The sequence below is a fragment of the Plecotus auritus genome, assembly GCF_963455305.1.
Source record: "Plecotus auritus genome assembly, chromosome: 11".
Classification (NCBI taxonomy): Eukaryota; Metazoa; Chordata; class Mammalia; order Chiroptera; family Vespertilionidae; genus Plecotus; species Plecotus auritus.
In genome coordinates, this window is record NC_137777.1 from 38,399,361 (window position 1) to 38,420,910 (window position 21,550).

The following is a 21,550-nucleotide window of genomic DNA, read 5'->3' on the forward strand; positions in this document are numbered from 1 at the left end:
CCCGGGATGAGTCGGCTGCTAAGCAGGACAGGCAGCGGCACCCGGCGGGCCGGATAAATGTCCTTGGTGGGCCGCATGTGGCCCGCGGGCTGTAGTTTGAGGACGCCTGACTTAGAGGCTCAGTGCTGCTAATCTTTTTCTCTTTTCTAAATGTAAAACCAAATATACTACTTGTCTCTCCCTCTCCCTCTCCCTCTCCCTCTCCCTCTCCCTCTCCCTCTCCCTCTCCCTCTCCCTCTCCCTCTCCCTCTCCCTCTCCCTCTCCTCTCCCTCTCCCTCTCCCTCTCCCTCTCCCTCTCCCTCTCCCTCTCCCTCTCCCTCTCCCTCTCCCTCTCCCTCTCCCTCTCCCTCTCCCTCTCCCTCTCCTCAAATGTAGTTACATTTGGAATTTTGAAAACACCTTATTCCATGATCTGCTTATGCCATTTTCATTAATATTTTGGAAACAAAAACCTTACTTTGAACTAAAAAAAGCCACTAATAAAAACGTACAAGTAGCCTCAACCGCTTTGGTTTAGTGGATAGAGCATCAGCCTGCGGACTGAAGGGTCCCAGGTTCGATTCCGGTCAAGGGCATGTACCTTGGTTGCGGGCACATCCCCAGTGGAAGGTGTGCAGGAGGCAGCTGATAGATGTCTCTCTCATCGATGTTTCTAACTCTCTATCTCTCTCCCTTTCTCTCTGTAAAAAAATTAATAAAAGATATTTTAAAAAAATGTACAAGTAACATTACCCAGCAAAATAATGCCTGGGCTAAATATAAAAGTAGAGTAAGCCTGGGAAATGGAGCCATTATTCTCATATGTAACCCAACAGGAGTTTTAATACAATGTATTGTGTGGCACCAGAAATTGGTGCTGGCTGATGAAGCTGGAAAGGAGTTTATTATGTAGATATTAATGGGAGAACCAGCTCAGAGCTGAGTCTCAGAATGCTGTCCAGCTACAGGCTGCAGAACTGGCCAGATGAGTTTAACCAGGGCCCCCACTACTGCCCAACAAACATTAGGGAGACTGCTGCTGCCCCCACCCCGCCATTGCCATTTCTGCAGCATGAACTTGGCTGACAGTTTTGCTACCATGTGGATTCTGTGTGGTCTCTCCTTCCTCAAATTGCTCTTTTCTTTTTTTGGGTTTGAAATTTATATTACATTATAAATTTATATTAAATATGCAGTACAGATTTTAATGTTTATAAAACTGGGATCCAAATGGTTTATTCTCAATTAATGATGTACTTAAAAAAATATGGCCCAGCACTTGCAAAGTCCTTGTTGAACATCACAGAAAATCTTCAGCGATGATTCTTAAATTCCTTCGTTACTTTCTTATCCATTGCTCGTGCCTCCTGTCCTTAAATTCCCTGGAAAAGTTCCCATTCCTTTTCTAGGTGTCCTCTTGCCCCCCTTTGCTTACCCACCCTCCTTCCCAATTCCCCATGTGAAAGCTCAAGAACTGGTCCAGTAAGGAAGAACCTGTCTTGGATGGAGACAGAGGAAAGATTTTAAGACAGCCAAAACTAGGAATTCTCTAGCCCTTAAGGAAAGGAAAAGGAGATGTGAAAGACAGTGGGTACACTAAAAATTTGTATCCAGTCATAGGGACACTTTTAATAGTGATTTTAAGAAGCATTTGGAGCCCTGGCCAGGGTGGCTCAGCTGGTTGAGCGGATTCTCTTGCATTGAAAGGTCACAGGTTTGATTCCTGGTCAGGACACAGGCCCGGGTTGCTGGCTCATCCCTAGTAGGGAGCATGTAGGAGGCAGCCAATTGATGTTCCTCTTCCTCCTTCTCTCTCTCTCTCTCTCAAAAAAAAATCAATAAAACATATATATAAAAAGAACTACTTGGAATAATTAACTAGTCTTAACAAATATGCATATTGCTATAAGATGTGCAGTTCAAATGTTGATTGTGATTCAAAGTGTCTTCTATATGAAAGCAACTAGGCTAAAGATAATAAATACACAAAGAATAACAGAATCCCAAGTTATTTTAAAAGAAAGATAAAGGCTAGTGTTCATATTTATGATTCTAAAGAGTCATTAATTTAGTTTTAAGTTCCCAGTACAGAATTAATCCTTTGGGGGTAAATTCTATTCAGAGTTATATTATTATCATAAATATTTAGTTGATTCTTGGACACACTTAACATCTTTAGGATATCCTCATGTGTCTCCCATGATAGATTGTGACAGGTACAGTGACACTTATTTCAAATATTCATTCTTTTATGAAATTCTGTTGACCCTGGCACAGAACCATCAAACGGTCTATTCAACATTTGCTGCTTTACCACATGAAAATCTTACACAGTATTTCAGTCCAGTGTTGCTTGAGGCAGATAGCTGGCTCTAAACACACCTAACAACGCAATTTCTGCTTAGCAAATATCAAATAATCTCCCTTAGAATACTGAATACAGCTTTAAATTACTGAAGAAGGCTACCCAGGACAGCAAGGTTCTGTGTAGCTACAATAGAAATTCAATGACTGAATCTAACACCAGTCATGGGGTCAGACATATTTTCTTTCTGAGCATGTACACTGGGCTGCTGGCTCATTTTCTGGAGGGGCTGGGTGCTCCTAGTGCTTTTAATTCTTCCAATTTGGGGAAGCATTTATTCTTAGAGACGATTTGAAACTTCAAACGCACTGTTTCAGTGCTATGTGGGAAGCTATCATTTCCATTTAACTCATAATTAAATTACAAGGTGAACAGTACTCTAGAGTCTATATACTGAGAAGTCTAGACTTATCATTTGATGTGCTTCTCTCGCCTCACCTGGGCTGGTGGAACAAGGATGGATGCCCTGGGCAGAAACTCCCACAGGACCTCCATGGGGGGAAGAGGGCCGTCCTAGGAGTCGTAACTGCGGAAACATGGTGGGGCGTTTGGCAGCCCTTGGAAAGGAGGAGCTTGAGTCTGCTTTAGAAGGTCTTCATGTGCATTATTCAGAGAGCGGTTCTCAGTACCATTTGTTTTGTGAAATATATTAGGTATTCAGTATAGCTGTTTTCAGATTTATTATGCAATATTCTGATTCATGAAAATATTCTATTAAATGCAATCGCTCATGTAATTACTTTGCTTAATCTACGGCATACTTTAATTAACATTGCACAGAATTCTGATTTAATCAATTAGATTTGATCAAGTATAACTTAGCTGTAAATACTTTTCATGATGCAGCAGTCCACAATAATTATTGAGAGCTAAGGAAAGACATGACACCACCTAAAACTAACGAATTTCCCATGTGAAGAGAGGTAAATCATAATTTAAATATAATTTTATTTCGGAAAGTAAACTATAGAGAGTAGATAATTCTGTTTCTAACAATAGTCTAGTAAAAACAAACTCACAGGGACTGTGAGAATTTAAAAAATATGCTTTATTTTTGCAGCTATTCCCCAACAGTTAGCCTTGAGAACAAATGATTAAACTCAAGCAAGATTCATAACTCTTTTAGTTTTGTTAATAGGCTCATTAATATCAGTGTCTCATGATATTAGTTTACTGTTATGGGTTGACTTTTGTCCCCCTGCCCCTCAAAAAAAGAAAAAGGTATGTTGAAGCTGTAACTCCCCAGTACCTCAGAATGTGACTTGATTTGGAAATGAGGTCAGCTGCAGATGTAATTAGTTAAGAGGAGGTCGGACTGAAGAAGGGTGGGCCCTAACCCAGTGGGGCTGATTTCCTTATAAGAACACCAACACAGGACAACACTGAGACACGCAGGGTGAAGGCCATGTGAGAGCAAGGCCGAGTTTGAAGTTGTACCTGCAAGACAAGGAACACTAACGATAGCTGGCAACTGGCCAGAAACTAGGAAGAGGCCAAGGAAGGATTCCCTACAGGTTTCAGAGGGAGCGTGGCCCTGCTGACACCTTGATTTTGGAATTGTAGCCACTAGAACTGTGAGGTGATTTTCTGTCATCTTTAGCCACCCATTTGTGGTGCTCTGTTATGGCAGACCTAGGTCACCCATACACTCACTGAAACGCAGTTGAGAGTTACAACTCAGAATCTATAAAATTACTTCTGATAATACCAGTAGTGTGTGTGTGGGGGAAGTATCTTGCTAAACTATTTTTTTAAAATGCATGTGCTGTTTTTCGTTTGGTTAACTTCTACATTCTAAGCAAGTGTCGACATAAATATAACACTTTTTGTTCCTAGCACCCCTCTTCACACAGCACTGAGCCGAGTGCCTTGAACATAAATCAGCCAGCAGTACATTCTGTGGCTTAGTTTGAAAAGATTAACCTATAAATATTAAAATACCCACTTATAGAACTTGAGCCCTAAATATATACAGTGTTACTGAAATGTGGGAGTAATTATTGAAAAGAATTTACATGAGGTTCATCAAGGCAAATTTTATCTTGAGACTATATGTGGGTAATAAATTATATGCCCAGCCAATTTGTGGATTATTCAGATTCTGTAATTTCTGTTGTCTTCATTTCGACTCCGAAAAAATATTCTTAGAAACTGTGCTATGTGAAGGGCAAGGAAAAATAATACAAATTGAAGTTATTGCTGTTAACTTGCTAACAGATCTTACTATATAGGGTATAGAATAGATGGAAATTAAAAATATAAAAAATGAATTTTGGAGGTCATCTGTAAATTCTTATTTTAAGAGTTGATCATTGTTTGGTTATTACAGGGGTGATAATGTTTGATGGAAAGACATTAGTAGACAACAGCAGAAGATCTGAAGTTACACAGTTATCAGAGTGGGGACTACGCAGCTGCTCCCAATCAAAGGAAAAGCTTCCTGGCATCAAGGGTCCATGAAGGCCACCAGATGACACCAGTCAGTTGTGTGCATCTTTGTCAGGTCCTTTGATAAGCAGTATTTCCCCAGTCTCGGGGGTCTTCACAAGCTTCTAGCCTTCTAGCCCTCCTGATTGTTCTGAGCTCTTTGACTTTTGCCTGCTCTATGGGCAGAAAGAACTAGTATACAACACTCTATTCCTGATCATTTCTGAGCATGTACTGCCAGATGGGATGGATTGGCATTTAAATTCCCAGGTGTACTATTCCCAAGCCGGACTGAGCCTCAGACCTGCCTGAGATCCATTCCTGCAAATACATAACTGGAACTGGAGAGAACGAGATAAATTAGGTTGGTAGAACATAGAGAAGACTAACATTTCCTGATTGTCTACTATATTCTAGGTTCTGTCTGTGCCAAGCATTACACATATAATCTCATTTACTATTTTTAAATTTAATTTTGATTTTTTAATTGAAACAATGTACACTTTATTTTATTTTTTTTCTTATATCTTTTGTTTTGTTTTGTTAATCCTCACCCAAGGATCTTTTTCCATTGATTTTTAAAAAGAGGGGAAAGGAGGGGGAGAGACATAGACAGAAACATAGATGTGAAGAAGACACATTAATTTGGTTGCCACATGCACACACTCCAACAAAGGTCAGGGATCAAGCCTGCAACCAAGGTACATGCATGCCCTTGACGAATCAAACCTAGGATCCTTCAATCCTCAGGCTGATGCTCTCTCCATTGAGCCAAACCGGCTAGGGCAACAATGTACATTTTATAAACATCAAAAAGACTGGGTGGTGAATGGTTGGGAATTAATTTTAAAAAACCATCTTCCTTTAAGAGGGGTATATTCTTTGTATGCTTTTAAAAAAACCACAGCCATCAAATATGACAAGGCTTATATTACAAGCAACAGTCCTGCCTGGCTGATTGGCTCAGTTGGTTGAGCATGGTCCCAGGCACTGAGAGGTAGCTGGTTTGATTACTGGCCAGGGCATATGCCCGGATTTCAAGCTCTATCCCCAGTAGGGGGTGTGTAGGAGGTAGCTGATCAATGGTTCTCCTTCATCAATGTTTCTCTCTCTCCCTCTCCTTCCCTCTCTCTCTAAAATAAATAAAAACATTAAAAAACAAACAGCAGTCCTCTGCTCCATCCTTCCCCACTCCCAATTCCCTTTCATTAATTCAATAATTCATAATCTCTTAAATTATTTCTTCTAGTACTTAACTTCTTATTTCTAAATTAAATGCAAATACTGATATTTATGGATTGTTTTTTCAGTTTTAGGTGTTGTCTATTGACTTCCTACTATGGCAGATAAGGAGTTAGCTCTCCTACTAGTATAGCTCCTCTTCTCACACACATCTACTTCTTCCTGTCCTTTAAATATATTTATATCACAATTTTGGTTAATATTTAGGGCTAACATTATTTAACTACACGAATACTATTTATAGCTAAGTCATATGGTATACTATGATTATATTTCCTCTTTTGTATTACTCATTGTTTTCACCAGAATTAACAACTGCAATTTTTGTTTCCTTGGTTTCTGTGCTTTTATTACTAACTAGAGGCCTGGTGCACAAAATTCGTGCACTGGGAGGGTGTCCCTCAGCCCAGCCTGCACCGTCTCCAATCTGGGACCCCTCGGGGGATGTCTGACTGCCAGTTTAGACCCGATCCCACAACTGGCAGTCGGACATCCCTCTCACAATCCAGGACTGCTGGCTCCCAACTGCTCGCCTGCCTGCCTGCCTGGTTGCCCCCAACTGCCCTTCCCTGCAGGCCTGGTCACCCCTAACTGCCCTCCCTTGCAGGGCCTGGTCACCCTCAACTGCCCTCCCCTGCAGGCCTGGTCACCCCCAACTGCCCTCCCCTGCCAGCCTGATCACCCCCAACTGCTCTCCCCTGCTGGCCTGGTCGCCCCTAACTGCCCTCCCCTGCTGGCCTAATCGGCCACAACTACCCTCCCCTGCCCGCTATCTTGTGGTGGCCATCTTGTGACCACATGGAGGCAGCCATCTTGTGCGAGGGTGTGATGATCAATTTGCATATTACCTCTTTATTATATAGGATTCATCCCCAAACTTTCTGATGCAAGTAAAAATTGCCTCTGAACCTGTTTAAGTTTCTGTTTTATATTCATCTTGGAGAATTTCATCGGAAGCCTTCAGTTCTCCTCCTCCTATTCCAAGTTAGTTTTTCTCTAAGCCTGACAAAGAGCTGTTACTGGGACGTTTCCCTTCACCATTATTTTTAGCTTTTTTCCCCCCTATACCTTTCTTCTGTGTTGGAATTCTAATTTTCTGGGATCTTACATCTTTCTCTTGGTTTACTTCCTTGTTTCAGTAGAGCATATTCTTCACAAGGTACATAATTTAGGAACTCAATTTTATGAAAATATTCTACCCTGACATTTCATTGATTGTTTTGCTGGATGTAGATTTTTACGATAGAAAAGAGAGAAATTTTTCTCAAAACTCTGACACAATGCACACTTCTCCATTGCCTTCAAGCTTCTATGGGGCTACTGAGACGTTTCATGCTACTCTAGTCCCCATTCCCTTGTGATCATTTCCCACCCTCTCTGGAAGTTTTAGGCTCATCTCTTTATTCAGCTGTTCATGGTGCATCAGATAAATCCTCTGAGAGGATTTATTTTTGCTCCTACCAAATACTTGGAGGGTATAACCAATCTGGAATTAATCTGAATTACATTCTTGGAGGTTTATCAGATCACTTAGGTATAGGTTTCCCCCACTAACCCAAAGTAGCTTGTTTCTAAGAAACCTTTCAATGGCATAAAGTAAAGAAGCAATTTCCTCAGGACACATCTTGCTAATAGATGCATAAAATAAATCGGGAGGAAGCCCAGATAACCACAGACACAGTTCAGAGATCTGGTGGCTTGTTGCTGGGGTGTTGAGTGTGATTTCCTGGGAAGGAGCTCATTGGGGCTGCTCTCAATGCCTGGGGTGTGAGCTGTCTCTTTAACACGGGCTGCAAAACAGATGCTGAATGCTATTTTCACTTAAAAAAAATCTTCCTCAGATTTCTTTTGGTTAGTGGAAACAGGTAATAATGTAGGTCTTTTGTTAAAGCGAGGTGGTGTACAGTGAACCTTTGGAAAGTAGGGGATATCTATAGTGTGAATTTGGGTCACAAACCCAGGTGAGGGTTGATGGGTGGTTCCAAATTCTCCCTGGCAATTTCTCCCCTCTCTACTCTTGCCAAAAGTTGAAATTGTTCATTTTCCTTGTGGTCCATGGGAGGTAGTATGGGGGTTATTTATAATTTATCCTTGGAATTTCCAGAATCTGGTAGGAGAATCTGCTATTAGACTTCTCACCTTGGAGGAGCCTTGGGCTCTGTTCTCTGCTCTCATTTTCCAAAACGCTGTGAAAATCAGTCTGCACTCAGTTGGTGTGACAAATGCCCTCAGGATAATGATGCACCACTTACCTTTCTGGGTTCCTGCCTTTGCTCAATGTATGCCTGAGATTTCCCTACTTTTTGGTCTAATGTGTTAAAGATTATTTTAAAAATTATCTCCCCCCCAGATGTTTTTGTTATTTCCAGCAGTCCAGATAGAGAACTATTCTGTCATATTCCTGGAAATAAGAGTCTATATCGCCTTTCTAAGCTTCAATTTTCTCATTTGAAAAATGAGGATAATAGCAGTATCTACCTGACAGTATTTGAAGAATAATGTAAGATCATTACATAAAGCTCTTAATGCTGTGTCTGGCAGCCCAGTTCATGTTTTCTCCTATTTTAAAAGGGGTATTTTCAGAGTCTAAACTTATGTGCTCTATCTTGCTATATTTTTATGGGTATATGGTACACTAATGCCTGGGGTAAAGCTGTGAATAATAATCTGAGGTCTTGAAAATTTTATACTTATCATATTAAGAATTATAGTTCTTTCCATTTCAAAAATTTCCATTTTAAAAGGACCAAGTGATTAAACATTATTGGTGGATCTTAATCGAGAACAGGTGATTTATTGAAGTGACATTCTCAATTTGTACATTTTGTGAAACAAAAGACTTAAAAAAATATCTCCACCTTAATCAAACAAGACTCTAATGGGATGTAAAATGGATGCTTTTGCTTACAACAAACGAGGCTATGCTCTTATTTATTTATTTTTTTTTTTTTACCATTGTTATTGCCACAGAGAGTTGAATTGCATGAGAGGTTCCTTTAAAAGTCCACAGATATGCTCACTCCAAGCAGCTGCCTCTCTCTTTAAGAACAGTTTTCATCCACTAACCAGCAGCTCCTGGGCAGAGTCAGCCGTCTTGCTGGCAGTTGACCTGACCCTCGGGCCATCTCAGGGGCACTTCTTCAGCAGGTGCATGGTGATGTTTTTCACGGCCAGCATGGTCTCTGTACAGGTGGGTTTGATGAGCACCTCCGGGAGTAAAAATCCAAAATGTCCAGTGTCACGCAGTTCAAAAGCAAATGTGTAGGGTATTCCATTTTTGTAGGCCCAATCCATCGAGCTACCAGAACTCACATCTGAAAGTTAAAAGAAAAAAATAATCGGCCTTACTAAAGAGTCTGTATAATTTTCAAAAATGTATATATTACTAAGCTATACTACATTCTTCCAATAAATGCTGTTCACCAACAATGATTTAATAGAAGTTCCTTGGCCTCGGGCTCAGAGATCTTATAAATCATACCTGCCATTTTTTGAGAACCTAGTCTAGGTTTTAATGCTTTCCAGTGTATTGACCTCAAAACTTCTCAACCTCAACTCCAATAACATTTATTTCCACTCGAACTTTATTCGCCCATGACCAAAACCACACTATGGACTTTCCTTCTTCTTATCACTCAGTTCTTCTTCAATTCCAAGGTCTAGAATATTGCAATTCTGCCCCCAGGAAACCTCATTTCTTGTACTTCCCCTATTTTTTCCCCTCCCAATGAACTTGTTCTTTGCCTTTGCTTAAGTTTGTAGTTCCCAGACTCTTCCCAGCCTTATAATTTCATTTAACTCTATACCTGGCCATGGTCAATTACTTCACTGAATTTCTCACCAGAACCCTAAAAATGACTCACCCAGTCTTTTTTCTGCCTTGGTTTTGCTGATTCTCGATCCCTGAACCCGTGTCTCTGCTTTGACACGTTATGAGGGAGTTGGAGAGTCTTTGCTATAAATTCACACTAATCACTGAAGTCTTTCTCTGTTCCTGATGCTGCTCTAGGCTCCTTTTTCTACACCTTTACTTAGTGAGTGTTTTTCATTCCCTTCTAGTCCTGCCCATCACTTTCTCACTGTTCCCATACTCAGTGAGTAGTTAGCCAGCCACCTCCTCTACTGACCTCATAGCCCTCTGACTTCCCTCCTTTAGCTCAGAAGAAGAAATGTTGCTCATTTTTTACACGTGTCTTCTTTTGATACCATTCATTACTGTCTTCTCTGCTAGTGAGCGGGTCCCTTTCGAGGCCTTTGTTTCATTAATTAAATCCCCCTCTATCTTGCAGCTGCAGTGGCCAAAGTGTTCAAGCACCGCTTTCCTGCAGCACTTCCTGCTCATGATCCTGTTATATGCCATCCTCTTCCTGTTACTTTAAAACTAAAAGAGAATTGCTGTATGTTTCTTCTACATTCTCAGTCACTTTCACTTTGGTTCTTGCCTCTATCTGTCTATGAAAACTTTTTTCTTGAAGGTCACCAAGCACAGCAGGCCTGATCTCTACCCCGCCCCCCACCCCCCCCCTCCCCGTCCCCCACTCAGATTCCACTTGCAACCTCTCCATAGCATTTACCCTAGCTGACAATCCTTCCTGACAGCTCTCTCCTCTGGCTCCTGTGACCCCATCTATTTCAGCTTTTCAGCAGAGTTAAAAGTGCAGGCAACAGAGGCAGACTGTATCCAATCCTCCCTCCTGCGGCTGCTCTGTGTTTCAGTCTCTCCTTTTGAAAAAGGGATGGTAACACCTCCTGCATAGGGTTGTTGTGAAAATGAAATAAAAGAATGTGCTTGGCCTATACTAGCTGTTACTATTTTGCATCTTTACATCCTAAAGTGCCTAGCCAAACATACTCTTCATAATTTTTAAATAAATGAATACGTGTTTCATAGAATAATCTTTATATACTTCTCTCCTGAAATTTATATAATGTAGCCTGACATACACCGTTACGTTATAATGTTCAACTACTCAAATGATACCACTGTTTATGCTATTTTTGCCGGGACAAATTAGAGATAGAATTAGTACGGGAAGATGACAATTAGATGACTCTGTTGTTTCTCAGGCTCCTCTGGCTTCGGTTAGGACAGGCTGTGTCTTCATTGTTCCTCTGGGTTAGAGTACACTGGAACTACAAATAGTCGTCATAGTAGCCAAAGCAGAGACAATCTGCCAACAGTTACCTCATGGTCATGTGACAGCCTCATTTCTATGGTAACAGGTTCTTCTCAGTAAATATCATACTATGACTATGCCTTGATAGCAAGCTGCAAAGGTGAAGTGTAAGATTTTTAAAAGGAATGTTTTAAAATTGTTAATATATATTGGTATTAATTGGTAATGTGATTTTCCCCATTAAAATTTTTTAATTTTTCAACTATAGTTGATATTCAATATTATATTGATTTCATATTTATAGCATAGTGATTAGACATTTATATACCTTATGGAGAGATCCTGCCCAATAAGTCTAGCAGCTCCTTGGAACCATTACAATATTATTGACTATATTCCCTAAGCTGTTCTTCCCATCCCCGTGACTATTTTGTAACTGCCAACTTGTACTTTTTTTTTTTTAATATTCTTTATTGTTGAAAGTATTACATAGTCCCCTTTTCCCTCCATTGTCGTCACCCATCTGCCCCTGCACCCCAGTCTCAGCCTCCACATCCCCATTGTCTGTGTAATTTGTACTTCTTAAACCCTTCCCCCTTTATAGCCAATCCCCTAATCCCCCTCCCATCTGTTAGTCACCTACTCTCTGTATCTATGTGTTTGTTTCTATTTTATTTGTTTATTTTGTCTTTTAGATTACACACACATGTGAAATCATATGTATTCATCTTTGACTGACATATTTCACTTAATATAATAATTCTAGGTCAGTTCATGTTGTCACAAATGGCAAGATTGCATTCCTTTTTATGGCCAATGTATACATGTACCAACTCTTCTTTATCTGACTGTTTATCCATGGACACTTAGGTTGTTTCCATATCTTTGCTATTGTAAATAATGCTGCAATAAATGTAGGGATGCATGTATTTTTTTTCAAATTAGTGTTTTAATTTTCTTTGGACACATACTGTGAAGTGGAATAGCTGGGTCATATGGTAGTTCCAATTTACAATTTTTAAGGAACCCTCATACTGTTTTCCATAGTGGCTGCACCATCAGTGCAGGAGGGTACCCTTTTCTCTGCATCCTTGCCAACACTTGTGTTTTGTTTTTTTTTTAATATATTTTATTGCTTTTTTACAGAGAGGAAGGGAGAGGGATAGAGAGTTAGAAACATCGATGAGAGAGAAACATTGATCAGCTGCCTCCTGCACACCCCCCACTGGGGATGTGCCCGCAACCAAGGTACATGCCCTTGACCGGAATCGAACCTGGGACCTTTCAGTCCGCAGGCTGACGCTCTATCCACTGAGCCAAACCGGTTAGGGCACCAACACTTGTTTGTTGATTTATTGAAGATAGCCATTCTGACATGTGTGAGGTGATACCTCATTTTGGTTTTAATTTGCACTTCTCTGATGATTAGTGATGTTGTAAATCTTTTCACATGTCTATTTGCCACCTGTATGTCCTCTTTGGTTAAATGTCTGTTCAGGTGGTCTGCAATTGCTAGTTGTCTATGTTGGGCTTAAAGGTGCCTGGGAAAGGCTATGCTGTCACCAAAGCCGGCTGCCACTAGTCCTGGGCTTGGGGCTGCTTAGCAAGAGGTACTGAGCGCACTGAGGCCCGACACTGCTTGTTTTGGGGTTAAAGACCCTAGAGAGATTTTAGTGAAGTCTGCACTACGGGCCAAGGCTGGTTGCTCATGTGGAACAGCAGCTGGATGTGGTTCCAGCTCCTGTGTGAGTTGGGTGGGCGGGATCTCAGGTAATCACCAGGGTGGGGCAAGTATTAACCAGGTGGATAGGGACTCAGATTTGTCACCTGCTTGTGCATACAGGCCGAGTTGGGGGAGGGCTCAACAAAGGAACAATGGTGCCTGGCAGCACTTCTGTCCTCAGACAGAGCTGCCCCTTTGGCCCCACCCTGAAGACAGTCAGTTCAATTCCTCCCCATAAGCCCCTGGTGCTTTTCCAGCTGCTATGCCTTCCCTGTAATTTAGGGTGAGTGTTTGTGAATCTGTGCTCAGGCCTTTTAAGAGGACGCCTGGATCTAGAGCAGCCCTCTATTTCACCTGGACAGGTCCCTGCTGATTTTCACAGCCACATGTTGTAGGGACACCTCTTCTTGGCCCTGGTGCTCTGGGCTGGGGAGCCCACTGGGGGGGCTGGTAGCTTTCCCTCCTCAGGGGGCACCTCTGCAGCCAAGATATCCTTCCTGATTTTTAACCTCCACAAAATGAGTGTAGGACCAGCCCATTTTGTGTCCCTGCCCCTCCTACCAGTCGATAAGAGACTTCTTTTTAGAATTCATCTATATCTGTCTCTGTCTCTATCTCTATCTCTATTAATTATTTCAGAGAGGAAGAGTGAGGGAGAGGGAGATAGAAACATCAGTGATGTGAGAGAATCAGCTGCCTACTGCATGCCCCCCATGTGCCCTGACCAGAATCGAACCATGATCTCCTTGTTCACAGGTGGACGCTCAACCACTGAGCCAGACTAGGCGGACAAGGCTTCTTCTTTATATCCTTAGTTATAGGACTTCTTTTCAGCTAGTCTTCAGGTGGTTCTCAAGGGTGGCTGTTCTACAATTCAGTTGTAATTTGATGTGGTCATGAGAGGAGGTGAGCACATCATTTACTTACTCCACCATCTTGACTGAATGTTTATAATGTGATTTTTAAAAATACTGTATTTCCCCTTTCAGGGTGACTTAATTGAAAAGTAGTTCCAAAAAGGTCAGCCTGAGACTAATGATCATGGAGTGTGAAAAAAGTTCTGACACTTAGGACATTCTCATTATTAGGATAAACTTATTTGATAAGTAGTGTTAATTGACAAACCAAGCTTTTCTTCTGAAGACTGAAGAAAGTGAATGGTTATGAATATAATGATGGGTAGATTAAAGATATCAGGAGAAATTTGCTACTTTATTATAATGCATAATCAGGTGTCACTATCTATACATATACATATGATCTATGTGTGTCTACATCTTAACATGCATACATGGACATTCAGATATTCAGGATTTCTCACTAGATTTTTCAAGTCATATAGTCAATGAATTTCAGAGTTTGAAAGGCCACGAAACATGATTTCTGATTTCTCATTGAATAGTTGTGGATACTGAAGCCCAGGATTAATGTCTTGGCCAGTCTTGTGGCAGAATTAGGACTAGAATCCATGTGTCCCAATTCTTTGTCTGAGTTCTTTCCATATATTCAATTGTTCTTTATTTTATATAAAATAAGATATATTTCAATCACCTTTTAAGGGAAAATTCAGCTGAAGATGCTATGTAAGAAATAGAATTTCATAACAAGAATGGTGAAGGAAAGGAATAAAAGGGAAGCTCTGTTCATGCTGAAACATTACTTCAGGATTTCCCCAAGGCCCATTTCCAGGCTTATAGTGGTTACAATTGCTTAAGAAGCCCATTTTGGTACTTTCTACTGTCATAAGATCTCAATTCAACTTGGCAGTCATTGCTACATGACTAGAATATTCTCTGCTTCAAATTTATTTAAATTGGTACAGTGATTTCTGTTGAGCAGTGTAAAACTAATCAGATATAAACTCCCTTCATCTTCCTTGGCTAATTTGGTAGTCAGAAATTTCATGTTAGGGGGCACACACTTTCTCTCTTTTTTTAAAGGGAAGTCATTATACAGGATATTGGTTCAATAAAATGACTCTAACACAACATACACAGGAAACTTACACAAGGTGCTGGAGGCAGGTCCATATCTATACCGTATCCCATATACTGATCGAAGTGCATTCACAGCTTTATAAGCTGCAGATTCCTGTGAGGAGAAAAGGAAGAAATTATATCACTTACATCATTGCATTGAAACCTTTGGAAACACTGCATGTTGTTTGAGCCTTATCAGTCATCACTTTGAAGAACAAGGATGGACACATTAGTTAATAGCCATCCTATCTAATAAAGAGGGAATATGCTAATTGACTGCCCCACCCTCAAATATGGTGGCGCCCACAGCCAATAAGGAGGGAATATGCTAATTGACTGCCCCGCCCTCAAAGATGGTGGTGCCTACAGCCACAAGATGGCGATGACCAATCCCCTCAGCCCCACTGGTGCCACAGGTGTATGGCAGGGCCGGGCCCGCCCTCAGGCAGGCCCAGCTTCTCCGTGTGCCTGCCTCCAGAGTCCCCCAGTCCCCTTAGCCCCCGAGCCACCCAGGGCTGCCCGAGGCTCAGGTAACCAGGACCAGCAGAGGCTTGCGCTGCTGGCAGTGGCAGCAGCAGAGGTGTGATGGGGTGTCACCTTCCCCTGATCACCAGGTCCCCTCCCGCCTCTGAGGGCTCCTGGACTGTGAGAGGGGACAGGCTGGGCTGAAGGATCCCCTACTCCAGGGCATGAATTTTCATGCACTGGGCCTCTAGTATTTAATAATAATGTTATGTTACTCTTTGTCACATGCTGAATTTTGCAATGTTTTAGAATACATTTCCTTTGATTTATCCTCACTAAAAGCCAGTGATCAGTAACATTTCCATTTTACAGATGAGTAAAGGAAGTCTCAGGTGAAATGGGCATGCTGGGCTTACAGGGCAAGGAGGGATTGAGTTGGGATAAGTGGATGAGTACTCATATCTTCTGATGCTGATTTAGAGTTCTGTCTTCACGTTAGTTCAGAGACACCTAATTCTATAAATTACAACATGTTTGGTAGGGCAGGGCTCATCTCAATATTTAGCCTTGTGCCTGTACATAAGAGATGTTTAATCAATACATCTTGCATGAATGTTGAATAAGTATAGATCAGCAAGAGTATTAACATAATCTTATTGATCCTTAAGTACATACTTCGGTGGTGATGTACAAGATATTTAGAACACATATGGATCAATTAAGAAGCTCTTTGATTCAGCAAGAATGACTTGTCTTATGTTATGTGCTTATTCCTACTGGGAATGGGGACAGTTTCAGAATGCTCCATGACTTCTAAAGTTACATACACCTCTGACAGAGCTAGCTAGTAGTTCCAAGATGTAGAAGTTTTGAGGTGAAACTCTTCCTACCAATGTCAAAAACCAGAGAAAATATTCAGCACAATCAAAATACTAAAGGGTGAATATTCAAACATGAACTAGAATGATACCAAATACTCTTGAAACATTTCAAATGGTCTAAAAGTACACGTTTCAGCAAAGAGTTAGGCAAGTATTGTATGACCAGTGAGAAGAAAAGAAGTATATTGAAACCAGTATACAGCTCTCTCATTTCAATTTGTCCATGCATAATTGAATATGTCAGTTGAAGCACTCTGGGCAATGTGGGCTGTGTGTTGCACCCAGCTTCAGCTTGCTGTTCTCATTCACCTCAGGGAGGCATTAAGCAGCATTTGTAGCAAATGCCACCCTTTGTGGATATTGAGGGACCAGGCTCCAGAACCTGGCAGACAATCTCACTGATGCTGACATTCTCCTTTTCAGGAGCCAACAGAAAAAGAATGTAAACACCATAATGAGGTATCTTTATGGAGAATGTTCTAATGTTTTAACATCTTATCCAATGGTCATGGAAATATTCCATGGAAAGGGCAGATCATTCTACACTTAGGAGATTACTGCATTCTACTGGTGTGAAGACCTTTATTCCTCATTATTTCATGACTAATCCAAAGAAAAAATCTATTAAGAAAAAAACCAGATATCCACTTTTACCTATGTACACAAAACACCTACATAGTTTTAGGCTTTTCAGCTCACTGCTCTCTGACACTCGGTGCGGGTGTCTGTAGATAAGAGGCTTAGATATGATCCTCCACAGAAGATGGAAACTTTAGCACATTTTAAAAATATATATATTTTATTGATTTTTTTTACTGAGAGAGAAACATTGATCAGCTGCCTCCTGCACACCCCCTACTGAGGATGTGCCCGCAACCAAGGTACATGCCCTTGACCAGAATAGAACCTGGGACCATTCAGTCCGCAGGCTGACTCTCTATCCACAGAGCCAAACCAGTTAGGGCTCAGTACATTTTTTAAAGAACCCTTTTCCTGGCTTGCACAGCTAGACATGTATTTGAGAGAGTTTAACTGCTTCCTCTTTTTTATTTATCTTATTTTATTTTTATTTATCCTTATTGTTGAAAGTGTTACAGATGTTTCCCTTGTTCCCCCTAATGATCCCCTACATCCCACTCCTCCTTCCCCCAGGCCTTCACTGCACTATTGTCTATATTTATGGGCTTTGCATATATGCATATAAGTTCTTTTCTCTATTGCTTACTCTTTCCAATTGTCCAAAAGGATGCAGGCCTCACGATGGGACCTCATCTGAGAAAGGAATATATTTTTTTATTTCCATATTTAAAGCAACTTAATAAATGACCTAAAAATGTTGGCTGAAACACAGACTCCTACATATTGATGGAATGTTTTTGGACAATTTTGATTTAAACTATGAATAGAATGTAATGGTTTCTGGTTGACATTCAGAGACTTCCTAGCTTCTGAGAAGCATAATCCTGGTTTTAGCGATTTAGCTTATACATAACCCACTAACAGGATTTCTCAATAGTGGCACTACTAACAGTTTGGACTGGATAATTCTTTGCTGTGAGAGGCTGTCCTGTGCATTGTAGGATGTTCAACAGTATCCGTGACCTCTACACACTAGATGTCAATCGCATCTTCCAGCTCTGTTGTGACAATCAAAAATGTCTCCAACATTGTCCAATGTCCCTTGGGAGGCAAATTCATCCTTAGTTGAAAAACTAATCTATTCTTTATATTACACCCTCCAATCCAAGACAAAAAGAAAACAGGCTTTATTCCTAGAGAGAAGATAAATTCAAAATATGGAGAACATTCTCACGTAATAGTTTTAATATAATGCATACTCCATGTAATGTGTTATGAGCATGTATATAGACACTGTGCCATTTAGAAAGGACCGAACATTTGCCTATAGAAACATTGTGATACAAGGTGGTTAGGGTGCCAGGTCAACACCAATAACAATGAAAACCCTATTTGACCCTCAGAGTAGCTGAAGAATAGCACTATCAAATGTAAGTACCACATTCACAATATTTCTTGAGAGAGAGAGAATTTGCTTGGAATTCTTGCTTGTGATGCCAAGAACAAAGCCCCTCTTTTAGACAGAATACAAGCCTTCCCATAGGCCTTCTGTCTTCCTCATGTTCACCATTCCTTCCAGTCCTGGACATCTAGCTCAGGAATTCCCACAACCCCAAGCACTGGCACAAGATTTGCAGTTCAAGGTAGAGGGAAAAGGAGATGCTTCTCTTTTGTAAAACCCTTTACATTTAGGTATAACATACATACAGCTCAGTGGATGATCACAAATTTCACACACTTATGTAACCCCATTGAAGTCAAGGAATAGAATAGCAGCAGCAACCCAAAAGCTCACCCATGCCTCTTCTCAATCACTGCTCCCAACATCTCCTCCTCACTTTTAAAACTATACATTAGTTTGGCCTGGTTTTGAATTTGATAGGTCTTAGACACTATAGGCTCTGAACCAGACCCACTTTACAAGGAATTATGCCTACAGTGGCTAGCTTGTTGGGTTATTGAGATGTGGAGAGAAAGAAACACTGCTTTTTCACTTTTAAGTAATCTTATGCCAGAAAGGCTGTTCATTCTTAGTTCTAACTTGTCAAATACATGCCCAGAGACTTAGTAGCATTAAATAAATAGCACTTAAAATTAAAACTTGCTTTTAATTAATGAGTCAGACCATAATTTATGAGCAATTCTTTACTCAATAAAGTGTACATGTGACCAGAACTGTAATACTAATAAAATCCATCCTAACATTTCCTGAATAACCTGTGGAGAGAATGTAAATAGGAGGAAATGATTGCATCTGAAAAGCAGCAGAACACAGTGTTAAAAGCAATAGCCCTGAAGCTAGATTTGGGGCTGAATCTTGGCTCTGACACTTAGTAGCCATGTGTTTTCAGTAAAATTATTAATTTCTCTAGGTTCCCATTTCCTCATCAGTAAAATGGGGTTAATAATAGTTTTCCACCTTATATGATTATAAAAATAAATGAGTTCATTTATATATATATATATATATATATATATATATATATATATATATATATAATGTGCATTAGAATACACAGAATATATATTTGTTATTATCATGAATCATCTTAGAAAAGAAGCATGAAGCCTGGCACACATGTACACGGACAAATACTTACCACGCAGCTAAAATTGGGGATTGTTGCGTATTTGTAAGAATAGGGATACAGCAACATCTGAGCATATGCATGAAAGGAGAGGTAAGCCCTAATGTGCTTCTTGTGTTTTCGAAGAAAGTTAGCAACAGCTTTCACTTCAGGCTCAGATTCCGGAAAAGGTCCGCAGTATGTATCATCACATGGGTGCATAGAAGCTCCTTCATCTGTGAGTTAGAAAAGAAAATGGGGTCGGGGAGTGGGCAGGCAAGAAGCAAGAAACACAAGTCAGTATTATTAAATTGTGGTTTTTCTTTTATTTCTGTACACATAGGGTATTGTTAAGCAATTCAGCTAACGTCTCATTTACAGAAATCGATTACTGAAAAATCCACTGTGGCTCAAGCCTTCCTGCATAATAGGAGGGTGTCCTGAATAGGAAATAGGTGCTAATTGTTTAAGTGAGCCTGGAAAAAGAACTACTTTAAAAAGATAGCTCTATCAGTTGGAGAACTAATTCTATATGATCCCCTAGGGAAGGGAAGGCCTCCTATTTAGACTCATCACAACACCTGTACTTTCCCTCCATAATGCTCAACACACTTGTAATTAGTGTCAAATATTTACTTATTTATCATTCAACCAGTTTTTACACTGTTCTAGGTACCCGGGATACACTGGAAAACAACACACACAAAAATCCCTGCTCTAACAGAATCTACATTTTATCTGGAGTCTTTGTTAGACTGTAATGCTCTGAAGGCAAGGGCTGTGTCCTTGCTGGGCACCTGGCAATTAGAACAATAGTATGGCAAGTGTTCAACAAACATTTGCCGAATAAGTGAATGTCAAAGAGAAAAGGCTAAGCATCTATGCAGGTGTCCTGTGAGATACAAATATTGATGTATCAAAAACATGGAAGCAAGACAATTCCACAGAACATGGCAAACCAATTTCTATTATATTTTTATATCAGCAATATCCAAACAGGTTTTGGAAAGCCCATCTTGGGGGTTTGATAGTGTTCAGTGAAGAAATCTTAAAAACTAAATTTTGAAAAAAAACAAAAAGTAAATTTTGATAATTTTTTTAAAATGAAAAATCATGTTATACAGGTCTATGAAGAGGAGGAGGGAAAATAAGATTCACTGCAACAATCACAACGTATTAAGGATTCAAGAAATTTGGGAAATAGATTACATTTCCCATAGTTATTTGCCATTTTGAGCGATTATTATCCCTCTAATACCCCTAGAAAACTATAACTCTTCCCATAAACAAATGGAAAATGTTTGGTGGTCCTGTGACATAGTCTAACTTTACTGAACACAAAAAGACAACCACGTTAAATCAGACTAAAATTTGAGGGCAGTAAGTTTAGTTTATGCTATCTAGAAGAGTCAAGATGGGGAACTGAAAGCAATTGTGGTTTTCCTCTGTTGAGTCTAATTCTGGAGATGCCTCAGAAGCAAGTGGGTTATGGATGAAACTGGGAACTATAGCTGATACGCCAAAAGGAAGAGGAAAAATAGGCATCTGATGAACACTGATGTAAAGCACTGGAAAGGAGAGATCACCAACTGAACAACTAATTCCAGAGGGAGCTGAACTAATGAGCTAGAGAAACAAGAATTTATAATAATCCTAATAAATATTCTCAAGGGACTATCGGAGGGCATTAGAAACAATAAACAGAAGTTATAAAAAAGATCCAATCAGATGTAATAGAAATTTAAAAATTCCTGGGTTGAATGAATACAGTTGATGAATGAGTTAATGAGGTGGAGTGGGTTTTGAAACATTCCCAGAAGCATCAAGAAGAAACAAAGAACTGGGAGAAAAATTAAAGGTTATAAAAAATGGAATATGTATCAACATTTGATTAATAGGGGCCCTGAAAGAAAAAAATAAACAGAAGTTAAATATTTGAAGTACTGCTAATTGAAATTTCCTCACAATTAGGAAAAGGTTGAGTGAACTTATTATGTACCAAACAAGAGAATTAAAAGGGAAAATAACTCCTTGACACCTTCAGGTAGAATTTAATAACAAACAAATCCAGGGAGACAGAAGTAGGTCATTTATAAAGGAACAAGAATTAGATTCACATTTACCTTCTTAATAGCAACACTAGAGTAATATTTCCAAAGTATTTTTAAAATATGTTTTTATTGATTTTAGAGAGAGAGGAAAGAAGAGGGAGAAAGATAGAAACA

General features: G+C 40.1%; 1 protein-coding gene across 1 annotated transcript in view; it reads right to left on the reverse strand.

The window, feature by feature from the left end:
* Positions 1 to 8,790: 8,790 nt before the first annotated feature.
* CPA6 (carboxypeptidase A6) overlaps positions 8,791 to 21,550 on the reverse strand; it is a 210,819-nt gene continuing 198,059 nt past the window's right edge. The window contains exons 9-11 of the mRNA XM_080646561.1: positions 19,359 to 19,561; positions 14,861 to 14,945; positions 8,791 to 9,328 (exon numbers count right to left, since the gene is read on the reverse strand). Of these exons, the coding sequence (XP_080502687.1) occupies positions 9,141 to 9,328; positions 14,861 to 14,945; positions 19,359 to 19,561 (476 nt within the window). The 3' untranslated portion in view covers positions 8,791 to 9,140. The remainder of the gene's footprint in view (positions 9,329 to 14,860; positions 14,946 to 19,358; positions 19,562 to 21,550) is intronic.